Source organism: Chiroxiphia lanceolata, chromosome 5 (assembly GCF_009829145.1).
Source record: "Chiroxiphia lanceolata isolate bChiLan1 chromosome 5, bChiLan1.pri, whole genome shotgun sequence".
Lineage (NCBI taxonomy): Eukaryota > Metazoa > Chordata > Aves > Passeriformes > Pipridae > Chiroxiphia > Chiroxiphia lanceolata.
This window is the reverse complement of record NC_045641.1, coordinates 22,355,371-22,378,735: the sequence shown is the minus strand read 5'-3', so window position 1 is coordinate 22,378,735 and position 23,365 is coordinate 22,355,371. Positions and strand designations below refer to the sequence as shown.

Below are 23,365 nucleotides of genomic sequence, written 5' to 3'. Positions count from 1 at the left end.
TTTTCCAACATATGCATTTCTCACGTTTGTTTTTCTCTGCTTGAGGCAATGGAAGAACAAATGAATGTAATGTGATGATGCTTTTAAGCCATTAGCTGCCCAACAGCAAGGACGTAGAGCTTGTGGGAGAGAAGCATCTCAAAAATGCCCATTTTTGGGAGCTTCATCGTATAAAATTAATTTAAGTGACTAGAAGGAGTTGTCCTTTTATTTTTTTAAAGTGTAGTACTTAAAGCCGATCTCCTTAATCACTGAGAATAAGACAACTTAGCAAATGCAAATCTTTCATACTGAATGACTGCTATTGTTTGCAAATGCACTAAGTAATGTAAACTCTTTCTCAATATGATTAAAGCCTTTTACTTCTCATATGTATGGATCTTGGCTATCACTGGGGAGCTTCTAGATCATATAATAGAAACTCTATAGCTTAAGTGAAGGGAGTTAAGTACTTTTGCTTATGGTCATGAAACAGTTCTTATCTTTCATGGTTCAAGCACAGCCAAAGACATGCAATACATGCTAAGAAGAGTTTACTTGCAAATGTACAGACTGATGAACTCTCAAAGGTACATTATGCTGTCTTTTTTAGCTCTGTACAGAATACAGTACCTTGAGTGCAGTAAAATAACTTAAAGTTGTCATGAGGGGAAAAAATGTTTCAAATGGCATTTATAAATTCAATATAATGTTCAATTTATACAATTAAGAAAAGTTTAAATTGCTAATTTTTTAAAAAATGTAGAACAACTTAAAAGACATTGATTTAATTATTTAGAAGTGCTTCAGTTGCTCGAACTGTTACTTTAATTTAGAAAGCCTTTGAAATACGCAGAGACTTAAAATTCAACAAACTTTTAAAATCGATCAAAACATTCCTTCTCTTAACTCTATTCTTTCATTAATTAAAAATATTTTTCATTCCAATTGTTCTAAATGCAATTTTCAGCTAAGAATGCCCATGTGCCTTTGGTTTCAAACAGTAAAGAGCCACAATAATTAAGTAATTTTTATTTTTATTTTGGATCTTTGTTAAAGAAAACAAAACAAACTCAGAGAAAAAAACAGTTTACGACCTTTGCAAGAACAGGCAGGCAACTCAGGAGGAGTACAAGGATGTCATTAGGTCACATAGAGAGAAAATTAGAAAGGCAAAAACTCAGCTAGAACTCAATCTGGCAACTGCTGTGAAAGATAATAAAAAGTGTTTTTATAAATATATTAACAACAAAAGGAATGACCTCTTCTCCCTGGCAACTAGTGACAGGATGACAGGAAATGGTCTCAAGCTGCACCCGGGGAAGTTCAGGTTGGACATCAGGAAGAATTTCTTCACTGAAAGGATTGTCAAATATTGAAACAGGCTGCCCAGGGAGGTGGTGGAATCATCATCCCTGGAAGTGTGGAAGAAACTGGATGTGGTGCTTAGTGCTATGGTTTAGTTGACATGATGGTGTTCAGTCAAAGGTGATCGGTCAAATGATCTTAGAAATCCTTTCCCACCCTAATGATTCTATGATCGTGTTACTGTATCAGGAACTCAGATGTGTTACCACTGGAACAGGTAGACGTGTTTCTTTCAAAGTTGCATTTTTTAGGATTCAGCCCATCTCTTGTATGTTTCTCTTTATAATGGCAACTGGATTCTGTTTTCCTCAAGGCAGGACTGTCTTCCATTTAATCACATTAAAATTAAAAATTGAATATTTTTTGATTGCAACCTGAATGTCATACAAAAAGATAACTCTTCATAAATAACTATTCTGCGTTGCTACTTACTGTTAACATGATATGATGTGATCTATAAATGATGTTCTGATTATTAGCAGACTTTACCTTCCAGCTGCAAATACTAAGTACTGACTAAAAGGAATGAAACCAATTAATTTAAAAATGTATACATTACTAGCCTTCAATTAATTAATAACACCGTTTTTACTGACCAGCAGGAAGCCTGATAAGGTTCCATGCAGAACTCACTATAAAACCACTGGACTTAAATGGAGAAAAAATCCTTAATTTACAGTTCCTAAAAACAACAATAAGTTCTAAAGACAATGGCAGATTCATGGTCTCCTAGAACAGTAAAACTTCTATAGTTATGTGATATAGCTATCGTACATGAAAATTCGTGTAATATTTTCTGGTCAAAACCTCATATAATACAGATTGCTTTCCTGCGTAATCTTGAAAATCATCTACAGCATTTCTCTGTAAACATTAAGTTGTTGAATGATAAAAATCTGACAGTTTTAGGCACTGAAGATTACTCACCCTTGAAGGTCTCACTGCAGTATAAATTACTGAAAAATGAATCCCTCGTTCCTGCAGATCCATGGTCACTTTTCTGATTATTTTGTCTGTAAATAGAAATATGCATAATTTAACAAACTCTGTAAGATTAGAAAGCTAAAATCCTACAGTAGTTGGAGAAGTAATGAGCTAGATGTTTAAGCTTATTTGCTCTATTTAAGCAATTTAAGCACTCATACCATTTATAGGTCAATAGGTAAAAATGGGATGACATGTTCAGTGTCTTGACAAATGCAAAATTTCAGTGAAATAATACCAAAAAAATACATTACAACAGTGCAGAAAAAAGGAGTGATTTTGGAACTGAAAAGTAAGTATCATAGAAACAGTACCCAAAAGTTTGAACTTTGGGCAATTGAAAACAAGAGCAGAAGAAATCACTTAAAAGATGGGAGCAGGATGCATATACTGTTAGTCAAGGGACCAATTAATAAATAAATAATAAAGTTTAAGAAGTATTATTCTGTGAATTACAAAGTATACAGAACCTATCACTGAGAAACAATACTCAAAACACAGTGCTTAGTGTGGAGTATGATATGCATAATATTGGCAGCAATATTTCTTTTGGTTTCAGTGGATTTAAAGCCTGATTCTGCACCCTCAATAGGATACAGAAAATTTTGCTGTTGACTACAGTGGAGGCCAAAGGAGAAATACGGTGGAATATTTCTGGAAAAGGAAGGAGAAGTCCAGTAAGGAAGAGAGGACCTTTCAAAGAAGTCAATTATGCCTCTACAGAAGATCCTCCTTCGGTTCTGAAACCACAGGCAGTTGCAACAAATACTTAAAACCGATAAGTATTTTCAAGGTCTATGCAGAAATATTAACATCTGCTTATGATAAGGAGCATAATAGTTGTGAATCATTAACATTATTAGTCTTGTTATTTGGACTGCTAGAGAAACAAGCAAGCAGACTCACATTTACTGTTTCAGTGCCTTCCCACTTCTCATCCATGTACCAGACTGGTGAATGGATATTTTATAGCCTGGACACACAGATTTCTCAGGTTTTGAGGTTATATTTTACAGAAATTGTGTTTTATTTTCATGTACTGGAAATGGAGCTTTTATTATTATCCTCTTTAATCTCTTCTATTTACCCTAATTATGGTCTCCTGGCTGAGTAAAATGTTTAGCTTCTGTAAGAATGCAAATGCATTGGTTTTTCTGCAGGTTTTAACCAAACTGACTGCCTCATACCAGTCAAGAATCATAGCTATGTAAATTTTCCTTCTAAAAATTATTGTTAAAAGGATCTACTATCAGAAATATACTTATTAATCAGAAGAACAACTGCTTAACTACTACTACTGTAATTATATTGGTTATGGAGATCTAAGGCATTACATAGCATAGATTCATAGATTCATAAATTTTGGAAATTCTCATCAGATTCATAGATTTTGGAAATTCTCATCAGTCTCAGCTAAAATTTGCAGAAGAAAAAAATAATACTTATAAAAATGCATAGATTGACTTTGTTTTTTTCTTTCATTAAAGAAATCAATAGCTTTCTGAAACAACATGTTATTTGCATTTCACTTCAGAAGGGAGCTACATGTAACTATAGTTACCAGTAGCATCTATAACTCTTGCCTTTGGGAAGATTCTAGAGGCAATTCCTTCATTCAGAGAAGCTTTTGTGAACAGAGTTGATATAGATCTTTGTGATCAGAACTCTACCTTGCTCATGAAGTATTTTCAAATTCTCCAAGGAAGAGAGCCCAGGTTGTCCACCATACTTTAAAGGCCCTAAATTATATGCCTACATGAGAGCAGTAGCGCAGATTTTGCACTTGGCCATGCAAAGTGGCACATCTTCCCTGATCCACACATCTTTTTCCCAATTAACAGCTAACTGACACTAACACAAGAATTGGCATATCCTGATCTTCCGTCCTCCCACAGGTCACCCATTAACTTTGCTTTTCAAAAACAAAGTGGCCTGAGACAACAGTGGCATGAGCAGACAGTGTGCCCTGGCCTCCAAAAGGGCCAGCTGTGTCCTGGGTGCATCACGAAAAGCATTGCCAGCCAGTCGAGAGAGGTGATTGTTCTGCTCTGCTCTGCACTGGGGCGCCCTCACCTTGAATATTGTGTGCAGTTAAGCTAGACATTAAGCTATTAGAGAGTGTCCAAAAGAGGGCAGTGAAGATAGTGAAGGGCCTTGAGCGGAAGCTGCTTGAGAAGTGGCTGAGGACACTTGGTTTGTTCAGCCTGGAGGAGACTGAGGGGAGACCTCACTGCAATCTTCAACATCCTCACGAGGAGAAGGGGAGGGGCAGGCACTGATCTCTTCACTCTCATGACTAGTGACAGGACTGGAGGAAATGGCATGAAACTGAGCCAGGGAAGGTTTAGGTTGGATATCAGAAAAAGGTTTTTCACCCAGAGGGTGGTTGGGTACTTTAACAGGCTCCCCAGGAAAGTTGGTCACAGCACCAAGCCTGACAGAGTTCAAGAAGAGTTTGGACAACGCTTTCAGGCACATGGGGCTGTCCTGTGCAGGGCCAGCAGCTGGACTCAATGATCCTTGTGGGTCCCTTCCAACTCAGCATATTCTATGATTCTATGGTTTGGGAAGCTTATTCTACAGTCTGTGCAGCTGATGAAAGAACTGTCCCATAAAGAAAAAGCCAATGTTTAGCCAAGGCCAACATTAAGCCAAGGTCTAATGCCCTAGGGACAAGAAAAGAGAACAAAATAACTCCTCTGCCATTCAGAGATGGAAATTCAACTGCTTGTTTGAGTATAAAACCCATTCATTTTGGAGTACTGCAAAAATATAGAAACGGTACTTTTTTCTTAATTTCAATTCTCCTTCTCATTTTACACCCCCAGCTCTGAACAGAAACAGTCATTGGCACTAATAACACTGTTTAATTATCAGCCCACTACACTACACTGTATACCCCCAAAACTACCACATCAGTGATTTGCAGACCTTATAACTCAATCTCTAATTTAGAGTTGTAAGTGAAAGCCCTGCAAAAAAATGAGATGCCTCTCAGTGCCTCTTTAGTGTATGGCACCTCTTTTTCAACCAGACGTTAGGGAAGAAAAAGGGTTTTTTATAGTGTCATATGGAAAGATTCAACTCTAACAAGTAGTCCTTAATAACCACAATCCCAATAAAAGACTTTGATATCAAAGGCAATGAATTGTTTTACAAAGATTAGAAAAACATTTCCTATTCATGCAGACACCCTCTGTTGAGATCCAGGCCTTGGAACTGCTGGATGAGCCTGGCACCTTCAGCTCCCAGTATGCAAGGTGAGAAACAAGGAGGCAGTCCAAGCTGCATGGAGACACAGGGTTCGTACTCGGAGCATGAACAAAGGCCCATGCCTGAAGCAGAGATGACTTATCACTACATTTCAGGTGACAGAGCCGTATCCAGTTTGGTGGATTTTGAATCAGACACTCAGTATTTCAACACTATGATAATCGTCTGCTTATAAGTACTACAGATGGGGGGGAGTAAAATCTTTAAATAGTAAAAAGCAAAGACCAAGAACTAGAGTACACAATCAGCTCCAGTGACAACACAGACTTAAATGATGAAATGTTTATATCTTGGTCATATTACTTACCATTTTCAGCAATTGCTTCTAGGGTGGAAATCTCTTTTAAACCACTACAGAAAGAGTGGAAGAAAAATAATTAAAAATCTTTTCTAGGAAAAACAATGAGAACCACAAATGTATGAAGATACTGACTAGTAAAAGCATTACTGTCAGTGTCAGTCCCTCCATCATTCTCTCATCTCCTCCTAATGACCCTTTTCCTCTGCAAAGCCATTAAAAGTACAAGGACCATATCTTCAGCTGATTCCTTAAACCCCTCAAACTTCCTAGGCTACTGATGTTATTTGGATCAATCTTCGGGCAGCTTTCTTTTCATTTGGCGTTGGCCCCTTGTCTACCATTAGTAAATGAGCTCCTTAAAACAAGTATCATACCTCTTTCAGTGCAGTTATGTGACAGCTAGAATTGCACTTCTTTCGGACACAGATATATCCACCTTACACTGACATGCATGTCATGATGTCCAAATGCCCAAGTAAAAGGCTGAGAAGAAGAAAGAACAGGAGCAGCTGAGCAACTATGCCTTATATTTTCTAAATATACATTCACCTGAAGGAACAGTCTCACTCTACCTCTGTTAAATCACAGTCCTCATAGGGCTCGAAACATGAAGAATTATAGCCCACCTCTTCCTTCCAGAGTGATGAAAATCAGTCTCTTTATTCATATTAGCTTCAGGTTTGTCTGTAGGATTAGTTGCTTGCTTATTTATTCTGCCAGGTTTTCTTGACCCCTGGCATGCCTTCTAGCAATTAATTCTGCAGGTTAATCATGTGTTGAGTAAAATAATTGAGCCTTTCTGCTAAAAGTGTGTTGCCATTTAGTTTTATCAGCTGTCCCTTTGTTCTCATATAATGAGTCAGACAAAATAGACATGCCTGACTGCCTTGCTCAACATAATTTATCTATTATACCTGGTAAGCTCATCAGGGGGGCTTTGAAAAACACTGAATTCACCCTTGTAAGAGCCCTGTAAGCTTCTATTCTGTTTTTTGAATTTCCTGAATACAACTGATGTTTGCAAAAGCTCTAAAATTCATGCACACATGTGGGTCAGTTCTGTTTGTGATAAGCTCCTACCTGACAAGTGGTTGTAGTTGAACCACCAGTAAGTTTCCTTCGGATGCATTCACTTCCAGCTGAGACACATTGAGATTAGTTACATTTGTTAACTTCCAATCTCCTGAATCCTGAAGAAAGCTCAGAAGATACCTGGTAGCCTCACAGTCAACAGCTGGCAAAAATAAAGATGAAGGAGAAGACTGAAGAATTTCCTGTAATAAATTTATGAACAGTTTATTTACTTGCTTAATATTTAGTTGCTTGATAATTACACACAAATCTTCTTTTTTTTTTTTTTTAAATGTCCTTAATTTAATATGCAAGGTGAGGAACCGCCATGGTAAACATCACGTGAATTCTCACCAGCCCGATGCTGGCTGCAGCCTGCTTCTGGAAAGGGGCAGTGGAGAGACACTTGCGTTGCTCTTATGCCTGAACATTCTTGCAGCAAGCTTAAAGCGCTCAGTTACACCATCTTCTTACTTGTCCTTTCCACACGTGTGGTGTAAGAGGAGAGACAGACGATGTAGACGTTCTCAAGCTAAGAGTGTACTGGAGACGAGCGTACAGGTTTTGAACAGTGCCAAAACCAAAGCTCACACAACCCTCTAACTAAATGCCCTCGTGAGTGACAAGGAACAATGTCAAACACCTCCAGTTCCAGCAGCTTCAGTAAAGAGTCATATTTTGCATAACAAACACTCTGTACATCCTGGTGGTACAGCACATGGTACAGACAAATGTCTAATTTGTAACTGCTAATTAACAAAAGCTATATATTTCAGGATGTACAGAGCCTCCAGACACAAAAACAAACAAAGCTTATGTCATGTACTTTCTACTTGAAGTAGAAAAGTAGCTTTGTTTGTTTATAAAGCTCAGGCTGAATTGGTTCAGATGATAAAGCATCAGGGTATCCATCAGCTTATTTACAATTCTCATAGCTGAGTTTCTGATAAAAATACTTGAGTGAAATGAATTGAAAAACATTCTCATTCTGTAAATTTTAAACCCTCATAGTCAAAAAACATCTTTCCAAAGATTTTTCTTGATAATAAAATCAAATATTTGGGGAAACAAAATACAAGATGAAGACTTGAAAATTATCAAAATTAATGTACCCCAACTTTAATGTTGACCCTGGCCTGATACCAGGTGCCAACCAAATCTGCTTTGTCACTGCTCTCTTCAACTATACAAGGAAGAGAAAATAAAACAAAAGGCTCATGGGTCAGGAAGAGGTCACTCACTAACTACTGTCATAAGAAAAACAGACTTGACTTGGAGAAATTAATTACAACTTGTTAACTTTGCTTTCCCATTTTCTACATTTAAGTCTAGACTAAGTCTGTCACTTAATCCAACATTCAGATATTCAGGTTGTTACAGACTCTTTCTCTCCCTCTGATGCAAGTGTTGTAGTGTTGCTAACACTTTCCTCCTACTGTTCTTTTTTCCTTTTTGTCTCTGGCTGCCTACTACTTTTTTGACCTGCTTTGGTTCTTTCTAATTGTTCATGTTTTCCTTCCTAGGCAAGGGCTAGTTATTTTCACATTTCTATAGATGCTTATAAGGGAGGATTATGCAGTATTGTCTGACTTGCCAGACTGATAAATAAAACTGCAGAAATTGAAATAGAGCAGAAAGCACTGATCTTGTTTACAGGTCTTAGAGTAGCAATTTTAGCACCACCTGGAAGGAAAAGATAAATTTTGTTTTGTTTACAGATATGAATTTAGAGCTGAAATTCTGAGCATTTCAATGATTTTGTCTTATTTTCAATATTTTAATCCCTTGTCCCATAGTAGCAGCCAGAATGACAGCAGTCACTTTTTCCAAGGATATATATTAAGTAGATTACTCATATATTGTAGAATAAGATATAAAATGCATCATTACTGAGTAATATCTGAGTTGTGCCTCTGCTCCTAACCAATCCTACACTGCCACCTGTCTCAGCATCCAGCCATTGATATTCAACTGTTTTCCATCTGAAGGGTAGAAACAGCTGGATATCAATTCCTTAGCCTCAGTCATTCTAATCACACACATCTTGTTCGTCCATCTTGACATTTGGCAACAGTGCACTTTTCTCTTCAATACCCCTATGTCACTTTACACATTTTAGGATTTCAGTTACTACGCTTGTTCAAAACATGAGAACTCCAAAAGAGGGTGGACAATGAAGAGGACTATTGAGAAACACCTGATTTTTCATCATGCTAAAGAAAAGAGGTACAATCACACAGTAGCTAGGAATGGGAGAGGGAGGGGAAGACAGAGAGGGAGAGACAGAGAGGGGGAAAAGGAAAGGGAAAGGGAAAGGGAAAGGGAAAGGGAAAGGGAAAGGGAAAGGGAAAGGGAAAGGGAAAGGGAAAGGGAAAGGGAAAGGGAAAGGGAAAGGGAAGAAAACCTCCTATTGAACCGTTAGATTGACAGCAGAACTTCCTGCACTAAATGCAGTGTCTATAACCTGTTTATGGGCAGCTTACTCTGATTATGAGCACGTTTACTTTCTTTAGTGTCCCTTCAAGCAATCTCCTTGGTGAAATAGACAAGAAACATCATTCTTGGATGACATATACCACTGGTCAGGGTTTTTTGAAGGTAGGTTTGGGATGACTGTCCACATTTCTAGCCATCCTGAAGTAGCTGCATTAGGATAAATCTGTGCCCAGACTTACTTGTCCTTACTTCAGTGTTATAACTGCATTGATATTACACCTAAGCCATTTGAAGCTTGAATGGAGTAAATTTAGGTCTATCGCTAAAAACTTATTGTTGAAATCTTTGTTAAAAATTTATGCATTTGCCTGTAAAAGATCATGTAGGTCTACTCATGGTTCTGAATTAGTTCATTTGGCATCAAAGTTGATAGACAGTCCTATAATAAAAAATATTAGTTGGGAAAAAGATTCCTGTTTGAGCTGCAGAAATATCTGGAAACCTATGTTTGAAGCAGGCAGGCTCTTCCATGTAAAAGAAATCATTTGATTATTTTTTTTTAGCTGTATGTCATTTAAAATACTAAAGTATTGTATATATGTTCTACAGCATTGGTCAATGGGTTATCTGTAAAAAAGAAAAATCTATTTAAACAGATTATGAAGGACATCTGTTTCTACACACAGTGATAACTGCAAAGGAAGTTATAATCATTTAATTTTAACTTTCCAATTACTATCTATCTTGTAAACTCTTACACTGTAGGTGTATCCTTCAAATGTATGCATAAAGTTATACGTTATGATTTTAATGAAAACTGATCTGATGTTCTTCTGCTAATAAAGTGTATTGCAATACAGGAAGTATGTTGAACAAACCTCCGTACTGCTATGCTGTACAGTGGGAAATATGACATGAGATTTTTTTTTTTCCAAGGGTTACTGAACCATCCAAAGAACTAGAGAGAAGAAAACCTGAAGTCCAAGAAAGGGAGGAAGTATTCCAAAGCATTAAATACAGACTTTAACAACAAGGAAGGATTATATTGGGGAAAAGCTTGACATGGCTTTTGTGAAAAGTTTTGCCTCACAATTCTGCTGAAAATCTCCAAGGAGTCAATAATCATGCACACTAGGAAGCTCTAGCTGGTACTGTCCACTTGGATCCACAAAAGGCATTTGGCAGTCTTGAAGCAATGACTGCTAAAGAAATGAAGCTGCTTTGGTGAGAGAGAGGCAGTCTTCACAGGAAGGTAGGTAAAGCATAAGTAAAGATACAGCAAGCAAGGGGTAGAAAAAATATATGTTACTGCACTCAAGTCTGTTCTGTTCCATAAGTTCATAAACTATCTGTAGAATGATATACAATATTGAGCTAATGAAATCTACTCACTATGCTGAATTATTCAAGGCAAGGGCTGACTGATGAACTACAGAAGCAACTTATGGTACAACCTCTGGACAACAGAATGATTGATAAGATTCAATGTAAATTGATTTTAGCAGAGCACAGAGTGAGAAAAAAACAAACCTAATTTTATCTACACAATAGTAGGTAACAGAACTGAGTGTTACCCTTCAATAATGAAACCTTGAGGGTTACAACAGCTCTTTGAAAATGGCAATTCAGAGGCTGATAGTGATCAGAATTGGAAAAATAAAATATTAGTAGTGTTTTAGAACAGGCTAGAGAACCAAACATCATGTCACTGAATAAATCTATGATGAATTTTATGTTGATTATTATGCAGTTCTGCATGCTTCCCTGTCAAAAAAATAATGTAATAAAACTAAAAGAAATGAAGAAAATCAAAACTGTACTAGGACCTCTGTATCACATGTGACTAAATAGGACTCCTCAGTCTATGACCACTGAGTGAGGATACGATGGAGTTGTAGGACCACGAATGGCAATGACTTACAGTCATAATTATGCTGTTGCACAGCTGGCCACTAATTGGAGTTTGTTACCATACATTGCAGTTCTAAGGAGCTGAGCATTGTCTAGGGAAAACCAAAGCTAATATTAAAGAAAAACAGTTTGTAGGGTAAGGGACTCCTTGACAAAGAAGTTCCCCAAATGCTAATCTTTGTATTTTATTATTTAATTTAAAAGTTGTTTGGAAGTTCAAGAGAAATGATCTACCTGTAAGATTCCTTTTGTATTAACTGGAAAGAGAATTCTTTTATAGCATACAAACCCACTGATACCAAAAGCTCAAAACAGCTGCTAATGTAGCTGAACAAATCTAATATCTGAAAACGTCTCTGAGGTTTACAGGCTTATATCTCTTTTACAAATAACACTCTCTTATTGTAGTACACATGCTGCTACATGCACATATACATTCTAAGTGAAATCTCCTGTTTAGGTTTATGAATAAATTTGCATTTCTGTGGTTTGAAAGGAGAATACTTGAGAGACATGGGACTTTTGTTGTAGCTTAACAGATCACTTGTATGATATAGACTGTGAAGGTAAAAAAAATTGTGATTATGCAACATCAAAGATTCTAATTTCCCCAATGAGAAAATTCAAACTCTACCTTCACTTTGTTCTGTGTTGAGTGAATATTATAACAATTTATCATAGCAAGATTAAGAATGGATTTCTTAGCCAAAGTATCTCAAATGAAGTGCAACTAATACAGTAGAAACTGAGTAAATTTTTGTAAACTCTGTTATATCCAGTATGGAACTGGATGATTATAAAGATCCTTTTCTGGACCTAAAACCTAAACCCTATGCAATAAAAACTAAACTCTGTGCAATAGATACTGACAAAACTCTCTGTATGGGCACCTAGGTGAAAAAGAAATATGCAATTTATACATCTCATTTTCTTTCACTCATGTTACAGCACCTCACCTCCTCCAGACTATGCTAGAAAAGCACCAAGATTGCAAAGTCCAACAGAACAAATCTAGGAAGTGCTAGAGTTAAGGTGAGCAATTTGTTGAAAAAAAACTTTCCCATTTTAAAGAAGCCACAATGAGAAAAAATTTCTTAGCTCCAAGACAGAGAGGGGACAGAGGCAAGGTTAGAAAGCAAACAGTGGCTGACATTTATTCAGACTGTTGAAAACTTAGGTTTAAATCTTTGCTCTGCCAGAGACAGACCAAAGATTTACTTCAACATGACCTTTTGTTTATCTGAGGACCTCCTCACCAGCTCTCAGTAAGTCTTCAATCCACCCACCATACTGCCTGATTTCTAAACCTGTTAGTCTCTGGACTCATCTCTAGCCTTTAGAGCCTCTAATCTCTATCTACAGTACTGATAGAGTCCTGATTACAAGGCAAAAGAAGGAAGTTTTATATACTTTGATACCCCTTCTCTTAAACATCCAAGGCCTACTTAAATAAGACCACCACATCATTAGGAACTTGCAATGCCACTCATTGTAATGTGTTTCACACAGCTTCTGAAATTAAACCAGTTCTGCAGTCAGACAGCAACAAAAATTTGCTCCAGACACAGCCTTGCAGAGATGTTAAACCCAGAGAAAATAAGGCATACCAGAGAAGTACCAGTGCATCTGCCTGCAGACACAACCACTGATCCTTACATTGCAACTGATTATGACTCCCATTCATTCCTCAGAAAACCCATGTATGTACTCTTAATAGTTGTTTTTTGTTCCAGCATCAGTGCTAAAATGCTGTTATGTGGCAAAGAGATAAAGATCTCCCGTTTCAGCCATGCGAGGAAGATGTGAGATTCTTAGTATAGATGTAGAGATAGGTAATGTGTGAGTATTTATGTATTTAATTACACATAGTGCTTGCTGTGTAATGCTTGGGAATTTACACTTCTTTGTGTGCTCTGATATAATTTACATTAGCTCTTTTCATCCTGCACTGCCTCCAGGAATATCTTTATCACTTCCATGTGTGAACATTTTGTCTAATTACACTTTGATAAACTGTCATATAAGTACAATCATAGATGCTGTGCCCAAAATCTGTAAACCTTCTCAGTGAGGACAGAAGTTGAAGTTGCTGACTGACTCAGGAGCACTCCATTTTAAATTCTGTGCCTGACGTTTATTTCAAATTAATCAAGTAGCATTATATTATTATAGTATTATTGATATCTTAATTCAAATATGAAACAGTTAACTCCCTGCATGAGCTTCAATTGCTATGAAAATAAAATAGGTATTAAATTCTGAAAGGAATAAATGATTGATTCCTATAACTTCTTTTCTTCCTGTGGCTTCAAAATAGAATTCTGGGGTCTCAGTCTTGAAGTTTATATTGTTTTTTTCAATAGAAAATTGCAGCATGTTTAAGAACAATTTTGTCAGTTATGATGAATTCTGAAAACTTTAGAAATAAAAGAGCTACAAAGCACACATCTGCAAACTCAGTTGATTTCCTTTAATATATCTGCTTAAACTGCAAAAATCTCAATAAATAATTTAAATAGAAAAACTTCTGCAATTCAGTTCCATGTTCCCAATTATTGTCTGTTTGCATCTTTCTTACTTGTTTTTTTTCTTTTAATTTTAAATACTGCATATAAAGAAATAAAAGAGAGAAATGCTTGCCTGAACATTTTGAAACGGATTCTTGTTGCCATAGGATTCACTGAAGTATGTGAAATCATCTACACTAAGCTGAAAAACAAAGAGAGTAGGTTGGTGAGAAGGAGCCATGGTTTCATTTAGGTAGACTTGTACTCAGCATTGGTGAGAGAAAAGGAATTGATGTCACATACCCTATCTTGCAGAAACAAGACGAGGTTTCTGGAGTTCTGGGTAAAAAGAGATTGCAAGAGTACTGTCAGCTCCTGGGCTGAGACAACGTGCCCTTCATGCATAGCAGTGTCTGGATTCCACTGTGATCTGCAAAAGAATAATTCTTTTCTGTAAAATTTCCTACCAATGATGATACCTCTTCCTTCTTTAAATATGCAGCAGCACATAACAATATCCTCATTTTTAGATTAAGTTTACAGTTCAGTTTACTTTCATTCTACTCAACAGAAAAATAACTTGCCCATTTATTCCTGTATCTGACTGTGTTAAAGCAGGAATGAATTTCATCCAACAGGGTAATGTCTTTCTCTATTTTCTTGTCTGTGTGCAACAGCACAGTTGCATCTTTCCAAAGTTAGTTACTAAGTGCAATGAAGACGAATATGTTGAAAACCTTCAGAGATAATTCTCAGAGGCAATCTGAACTCCCAAAACACTTGCCAGCAGGTACGTTGCTGGTCAAGAGGAGTAGAACTCAGACTAGACCATAAGTTGCCATAAACTAGTACTTTTTAATAAAAGCTTTTGTTATGTAGAAATGTCTTTTCAGTGTTATTGTAAACATGTTCTCTCCTAAGGTTTTCACGATGAAGGAACCATTCTGCAGAAGCTGCTCAGAAAAGCCACCTTTCCAGCAGCAGAAGCTCTTCTGAATGGAATGGTTCAAGACACCAAGAAAAGCTCACAATTCTTTTGCCACCTTGCTAGTTGGAAAGAGACCACCTCCACCTGCCTACAACCTCCTATCAGGTAGTTGTAGAGAGCGATAAGGTCTCTCATCAGCCCCCTTTTCTCCAGGATAAACAACCCCAGCTCCGTCAGCCAGTCCTTGTAAGACTTGTGCTCCAGCCTCTTCACCATTTTTGTTGCCCAGTCAGTATGTTTTACTGGTTGATTTATTGTGAATTGCAGGGTGAAACGGAGATATGTGACTGCCACAGATTGTGGATACACTGATGGTGTGCCTTACTGAATGCAATCAACCAGTCCATCTCTTTGAACTCTTCACCTCAAGCGATCAGCAAGAGATCAGTAAGCAACGACATGGGGTGAAACGGGCAGCTGGCCAACACACATATTGATTGCTATTATGATTGCTCACACAAAATTTTCTGTCCCAATATGCAACAGCCTTGTGCAGTCACCCACATGGCAGGTGCATCAGACTCACCACCACAGAACCATCCAGGGGTCCTCAGCCGTGGAGGTTCACAATGACAAGCATCTTTGCTAATGTATGTGCTTTCCTGCACATAAGTTTAAGGAAACTTAAAACAAAGCATTAATTTTTCTATATAAGCATAGCATAAATGAAGGCAGTAATATATTTTTCAATTACTATAGGCAAAAATCATTCCCAAAACAAACACATGAGGGCGCAATTGCAAGACTTAATTTTAATGAATTTATTTCCTCAAACTCCCTCTCTCATCTATGGAGGGAGAGAAGTTCTTTTGAATATTGGTTCAAAATGGCTAAATCAAATTTCTTCTGTTTATCATATGCAATAAGAATTTCTCAATCTCTCCTGCTTTGAAAAGCAACTAGGGAATATTAGTTTAAAGGCCAATGTTAGATAAAGGCAAATTTTTCATGCCAAAGTTATTTGGAGAATATCCAGTGATATATTAGTATTTCTTTGTGAAAAGTACAACATTGTGGCCTACTGAGTTATTCTCAAGTTGAATGGAGAAAGATTGTTGTTTTTTAAAAATCACTTTTCTCCAAGTAGAGATCTGCATTTTTCTTTATAGAGGAAAGAGGTATTTGATTTACTAATGTCTCTGTAAGGACTGATATCACACTTCTCTTATGCTTTGTACATGTGTTGGTCAGCTGCAGGTTTCATCTCTAACATTATCTTTAATAGCATGATTATAGTACAATAATAATGCATAAGACAGACTTTGAAGTGTTACATTTCATAATACAGCTGGGATATGGCTTTAAAAACTCTATTTCTAAATAAGAACAAAATGTAGTATTCTTCAACTATTCAATATCAAATCCTAACAGATAACGTGGCAAAGGGTGATGGAATAGATCAGTGAATCTCGGCTTCTATTGATCAATGAAGCACCAAACTTTTAAACTGGTGGGACATCTTCCTACAAAGTAAATAGAAATCCATTCCTAATTGCTGCACTTCTGTAGTTAACTTTCCTAAAATTCTTAATAGCAGTTTCCAGATTTCATGGGCCTGTAGATCACGCACTGCAAACCTTGCATCACTGCAAAGTACCAAGATGTAAAGCACAAAGTCAAAGGTTAGCAACCAAAGTTGCTGTTAGAGTTAATTTATTTTAGAAATAAATAAATAAATATATAAACCTTCTTTTCAGTTGCTTCATCGACCTTCACTAGAACTAATTTCAGCTCCACAAGAACTTCTCCTTTCAAATGCAAATGTCGTGGCAGGAGGAAGATTTCTTCCAGAAAATTTTCTATTTCTGAAAACATGAAACTGGCTTAACCAGTCCACTATCCTGATTTTCTTACTCTAGATTTGTATAAACCAGAACAATCTGCAGTAGAACAAGCCGATAATTGCATCTTGATGGAAAGTTTGCTTTTATGACCATGAGGTATTAACTGATAAGGCTTTGTTTATATTGACAATAGGTGTGTTGCTTATATAAACTAGAAAGTAGGACAAAGGAAGCACTGATCTTTTCTTAGATGCTTAGGATCACTTTTATGCTAAGAACAGCTCTTTCCAACACTTACTTGGTTTTTAAATACAAAGGTTTATTACTCGTACATATGTCCATCTTATATAGGGGTGAATCACTAAGTATTTTGAATATAAAAAAACCCCTTCATGTTGAGATATCCATTTATTTTCTTCAGGAAAAAAAAGTCAAAGCTACCAAGTCAAACTTTTTCAAAATTTTTAGATTTCTATACGCAGTGGTCCCCGTAGAGAACAGAGTTTCAGGTTTCGGAAATGCATAATAGATGAGTAGACATATGTAAAAGGCAGTAAATATCCAGCCCATATCCAGTATCGACCTGAACTTGCCCAAGTTGCCATATTTCTGGAAATCCCTAGAAATCACACAAAATCCTTAAAGTCTGCATGAATAAAATTCCTGGTTGGAAAAGAGGGTCTATATCTGGTTCTTTTAAGGCAGGTTCAGTCTTATTTCATAAATTATACGCAAACTCCTGAATTTCATGTGTCTCTTTGGATCTGTCAAGACTCTGCAGTTGCTTCTAACAACTGGTATATATATATTCAGCAGTGTATTTAAAAACCTGTATTAAAAGAACATTGAAGTGAAAAGTCAGGGTTTCAGGGAGTTAGGAAATGCAAGGACTAACAGTTTTTGGTCAGCTCCTTTTTGTGACACTGCCTTATGGCGTGACTTTGAGTCACGATGTCTCCAACAGTCATGAGACAGACATCTCAAGGATGCCTTAGGGTGAATAAAGCACATCTACTTCAGATTTTTAGACTATGGATTTTATTTACTTCTTTCAGCCCGGTTTAGAACACTAAAATTATAAACAAAAATGGGTAAATGATCTATTGGGTTGTTTGATGGCCAAGAGGCAGATTTATTATTGGAAAATTACTGCCATGAGCTGATTACAGAATCGACGCTACACAATATGAATTCTGTGCGCACACACACAGAGCAACAGCATAAGCAGGAATACATTCTATTAGATTTCTTACCTCTGAGTTGACCAAAGCAGCATCGGCACATGGTCCACTGACAGAGACATTTTGAACAGCATAGCAAGGGTGCACAGCAGCGGGGCTGGAGCAGTAGAGTAGAGCTGTGCCATGGCTCCAGGCGAGTGCACACGGAACTGGCCAGCCACAAAAGAAAAGTCCGAGCGTGTGCACAGCTGCACTTCCCGGTTGGGTTGCTGTTATCCAGATTCAGCCAGGCTGCTGGGTGACGCAGCTCTCTAACAGCAGGGGGAATTTTCAAAACATGAACTTCCTTCACTTGAACTTGGGAGTTACTCATATTTTTAATACTCTTGGGTTTGGGATTTAAGCAGCTCATAAAACTCTCTGCAGTAAAAGCATAGATTGTTTCCTCTAGTGCAAGGGAGAGTCATGAAGTCCAAACTCCTGTCCTACACAGGCTGATAAGAGAGTTGTGCAACTTCAAAATGGAGTTTATAGAAAGTTTTCTCCACTGCACAGAATGTATCCTGCAAAACTTCTATCTTCTTCCCCTGTTACATATTATCATGTCCCTCAGCTTAGTTCTTTCACATGTATTGAGAGCTGGTGTGACACGTTTGGGTGTTGACAGGTTTGAAATCTGCAACAAATCTACCCATTGCAGATTCCAGCAAGAAGCAGGAGAGAGAGAAAATGTTCCGAGTGTATCCACTTAAATATGGAATTGTTAAGCTATCTTTTGCATGGAGGATGCTATCCCAGAAATCAAAAATATCTAAGTCAGGGGCAAATTATAATCACTTCAGAAACTAACATGACTTCAGTATTTCACAAGTCTCATGCATGATCAAAATAGTCACGGAGAATTCCTTCATGCCAGGAAGCAAATTCCTCTGGCACACATTTTTGTGCCTGCCAAACACTGAGCTGTTTCTACACCCCGTGACTAGATTAGGCAGCAGCAGTCTTGACACGTCTTGGCACTGGGCACTCCACCATCAGAACAGGATGTTAGAGACCATACACAAAAGAAATTCTGAGGTTTGTAAAAAAAAGTTGTGATAAGGGAAAAATAAGGAACCACAATGAAAATTGTACAAGAACTCACAAACAGATATCAGAAGACATGCACGTCTGGATCTGAGCACACATAACTGGATCACTTAAATCCACTTACCTTAGCCCAAAGCATACTGTCATAGTAAGGTTGTTTAATACAAGGCAATTTGTCCATCAATTCAATCTGAAATCAAATTTCTGGGACAAAAATAAAAATTTTGAGGGAAGCAATAAACCAAACTTCTACATGTTCCTTTTCTTTTCCATATCGATAACACAAAATTTAGCTCTTTAACTGCACTATTCCCTCTTTTTCCTCCTCCGAGATACATTAGAAATCCTACCTCTTCCCTTTAACAAGCTAGTGTTTGTTCCCCAAGACTCATACCATGTGACTGAGAGTATCATCTAAACAATTCTTGAACTCTTGTCAGGCTTGGTACTATGACCACTTCCTTCCACTAGGAGCCTGTTCCAGTGCCCAACCACCCTCTGGGGGAAGAATCTCTTTCTAATATCCAACCTAAATCTCCCCTGACACAACTTCAGGCCATTCCCTTGGGTCCTGTCACTGGTGACCACAGAGAAGAGATCAGTACCTGCCCCTTCTCCTCCCCTCCCCAGGAAGCTGTGACTGCAATGAGGTCTCCCCTCAGTCTCCTCCAGGCTGAACAGACCAAGTGACTTCATCCGCTCCTCACACAGTTTCCCCTCAGGGCCCTTCACCATCTTCGTTGCCCTCCTTTGGACACTCTCTAATAGCTTAATATATTTCTTATACTGCAGAGACCAAAACTGTGTACTGGGTTTGTACAAAACATTTCTGGGCAACAAGCAGAAGAACAAGACCATGTGGTTTCTACCCTGCTTCCCGTTCCTCCCCAATACCATGGCAACACAAACCACAGGACCTCCATTAAATTTCTGTATATGCTCTAATCACTGTGGGCCTCATCATCACATACTGAACTTTGGATTTTCTTCACTGTTTTATTCTTCCAACATGCACAGTTGGTGGGTATCCTTCCATATTCTACCCTTATAAAACAGTCTTAAAACTTGTTGAAACAAAACTAGATTGTTTACTCTCAGATTACCACATTACTTATGAACAAACTTATAACCAAAAACAAACTGACTTCCTTTTTAGTATTTCTCCACAAACCACAGTTTAGGAACAACTGAAGTGAATAAAGCTTTGAAAAAAAGCAATGAAGAGAACCTATTGAGTGGGATTTTAATTCGCCTCCCTTGGTAAATTTAGCTCACAAATGTATCTGCTTATATTTTCTCCTTTTTTTTTCACTCCTAAAGGGTTTTTTTGGCTAAACAAGAAGAAAAAATATACCTATTACAAAGATATTTTAAAAAATATTACTTTCATTCATTTAATTGTAATTAGATGAGATCACAGTGGTTCTTTTATCTGTGAGCAGGAAACTAAACCCACTTTTGATCACTGTAAAAAATCTGTATTCAGAAAGAAGCGTGAATGATGAAGGTAAACCTGTAAACCAGACTATAAGGGATGACTGTTGTAACAAGGACAATTGACAGTACAAGATAAGACAAGAGAACTGTGCATACACAGGTGATAAAAGTAAGTCCCATTCATTTTGCATGCAAATTTGATCCTTAAGCAATAGATTTGGGAGCTAACATGATACTACAGCAGCATATTAAAGAATTTCTGGTGAGGCCACATCTGGAGTGCTGTGTCCAGTTCTGGGCTCCTCAGTTCAGGAAGGATATTGAGGTGCTGGAGCAGGTCCAGAGAAGAGCAATGAGGCTGGTGAAGGGACTGGAGCACAAGTCTTATGAGGAGAGGCTGAGGGAGCTGGGGTTGTTTAGCCTGGAGAAGAGGAGGCTCAGGGGAGACCTCATCACTCTCAACAACTCCCTGAAAGGAGGTTGTAGCCAGGTGGGCATTGGTTTCTTCTCCCAGGCAACCAGCAGTAAGACAAGAGGGCATGGTCTTAACTTGTGCCAGGGGAAGTTTAGGTTAGATATTAGGAAGAAATTTTTTACAGAGAGAGTAATCAGGCATTGGAATGGGCTGCCCAGGGAAGTGGTGGATTCTCCATCCCTGGAGGTTTTTCAGATGAGACTGGATGTGGCACTTAGTGCCATGGTCGAGTAACCATGGCGGTAATGGATCAAGGGTTGGACTTGATGATCTCAGAGGTCCCTTCCAAGCCAGTTGATTCTATGATTCTTCTCTCAGCTCAGATAATAAACATATTCAAATTTAGGCTCTTTAAAAAAATAAATATTTAAAAGAATCCAAGATTTGGATGATTTTTTGTTTTTAATCTCAGTTACTATTAGTATAATTTCCTATTGAAAAAGTATTTTCTATATGCCAAATAGGAGTCGGTAACTTTGTGTTACCCTGACATATTTAATTTATAATCCTGCTTTATCACTGTTTACAATAATTTTATTATCTAAGAAGGCAACTAATATTTTGTTCATTAGGACATCTTTTTAGGGCAAGGAGCTGGGGGAAACAATTACTCTGACTTCTTCTTCCTTTGAGACATAAATAGGGAGATTTACATCCTGGAAAAAGCATGGATTTTCCTCTTGGAGTGGGAAGGCAAAATGCATGTGTTTCCTTGCAAATTACCATATTACTCACTTGTGCATGTGGGAAGACAGCTAGAATTTTTCCCTCTGAAAATGAATTGCCAGTGGTGCTGGAGGTGGGTTGAAGGCAAATTTTGCTCCATATTCCAAAACTCTTGCTCACAAGAGTCCTGTGAGGAAAGCAGTAGGTGTTGATGGGTCTCATGTCTCTGCTAGTGCAGAAGGAGCAATACAGGCCTTATGGGCCAATCCCCTTTACCTGGGAGTGAGAGTCTTTGTCCGGGAAAGAACTGAATCAAACACAGCATCTCTCACCAGCCTTTCAGGAGGGTTTCAGGAGTGTGAATTCCTCCTGAGCTTAACCTCTGAGCTGTGATTTAAGAGACTTAATAAGCTTATCACTTCAGCCACTTATCAGAAGTGAATGGAGAAGGTTAGAATTTCACCTCACAGTCTATTCTCCTTTGAAGAGGCACTGACAATTTACAGTCATTTGTTCTCATTATCCTGGAAGTATCTATGCACCAAAGCAGACGCCTTATTACCAGCAGATCCTAAAACCATCTTGTGAGTAACTCTCTGAAATTCAAGCAAAGATGATCAGCTGTGCTTGTAAAGAATTTAATCAGTTCTATTAGAAATTGTCAGGTCTGACCTTTTATCTGAACAGTTTTCTTTTCCTGATAAAATGCAATGACTGCTCCTAAAACTCTAGTATCTTTACTCTTCCTCTGATCTTTTCAGTCAGCTTTCCTAGTATTCTCCATTGTCTGATACAGAGAACACTTTAATTCTTCATACTTCTCCAGTACCATTTTAATATCATATATAAGCTACATAAATGGGGGAAGCAATTCAGTAACTATGGGAGAAAAGTTTTAAATTAATTCCTTTTCAAATGCAATACAATTATAAATGCTATGGACAAAAAGTGGTAAAAAAGTCATTGGTTTTAAATTCAGTAACAATATCAATAAAGCATTTATAATGATCCAAATTAACAATTAAAGACAACTAACATGAAGGATTTTATAGTGATTTCAATTATGATACATTTTTTAAAAAGCTATACTATTGTAATTATGTTGGCTTTACTTGGCTTTGCCCTATCAAGAGAACTCAGATATCCGATGTATTGAAAATACTTTTCCATTTTGCAACAGCTCTCTTTCCATACATTGTATCCTCCAAAACTTTCAATTTCTATGCTTTCAAAAGGCATTTTTTGAAACTGATTTGTAGTACATTAGTATTCATTTCATATAGGCAGACATTTATTTTGTGGACAGTCATGTCCCAAATATCAGTCAAGTATCCAATTCACTATAATTACAAACAAATTTTAACTATTTACACAAGAGCTTTTACAGTGTGATTAAATGGCACTGCCATTGTTAGGAACTACCAAATGCTGGTGATGAATGGAGTTACATCCACTCGGTGGACAGTCACAAGTGCTGTTCCCCAAGCCTCAGCACTGTGGCCAGTCCTGTTTAATGTCTTTATTGATCTGGATGAGGAACTGAGGGCACTCTCAGTCAGTTTGCAGACAACATCAAGTTGATCTGCTGGAAGGTAGGAGGGCTCTGAAGACAGATTTGGACAGACTGGATCAATGGGCCAAGGCCAACTGCAGGAGAATTAACAAGACGTAGTGCCAGGTCCTGCACTTGGGTCACAACAACCCCCAGGCAAAGCTACAGGCTTGGGGAAGAGTGGTTGGAAAGAAGCCCACTTCTTTCCAGTGGAAAAAGACCCGAGTGTGCTGGTTGACAGTGGACTAAACATGAGCCAGCAGTGTGCTCAGGTGGCCAAGGCCAAAGCCATCCTGGCTTGTATCAGAAACAGTGCAGCCAGCAGGACCAGGGCAGTGATCGTTCACCTGTACTTGGCACTGA

The 23,365-nt window shown here is 37.7% G+C and overlaps 1 protein-coding gene across 1 annotated transcript in view; it reads right to left on the bottom strand.

Annotated features, from left to right (window-relative positions):
* Positions 1-18,057, bottom strand: part of ATP6AP1 (ATPase H+ transporting accessory protein 1) — a 43,875-nt gene extending 25,818 nt beyond the window's left edge. Inside the window, exons 1-6 of the mRNA XM_032687212.1 lie at positions 17,856-18,057; positions 14,134-14,260; positions 13,964-14,032; positions 6,986-7,179; positions 5,912-5,955; positions 2,275-2,360 (exon numbers count right to left, since the gene is read on the bottom strand). Of these exons, the coding sequence (XP_032543103.1) occupies positions 2,275-2,360; positions 5,912-5,955; positions 6,986-7,179; positions 13,964-14,032; positions 14,134-14,260; positions 17,856-17,968 (633 nt within the window). The 5' untranslated portion in view covers positions 17,969-18,057. The remainder of the gene's footprint in view (positions 1-2,274; positions 2,361-5,911; positions 5,956-6,985; positions 7,180-13,963; positions 14,033-14,133; positions 14,261-17,855) is intronic.
* Positions 18,058-23,365: the final 5,308 nt, after the last annotated feature.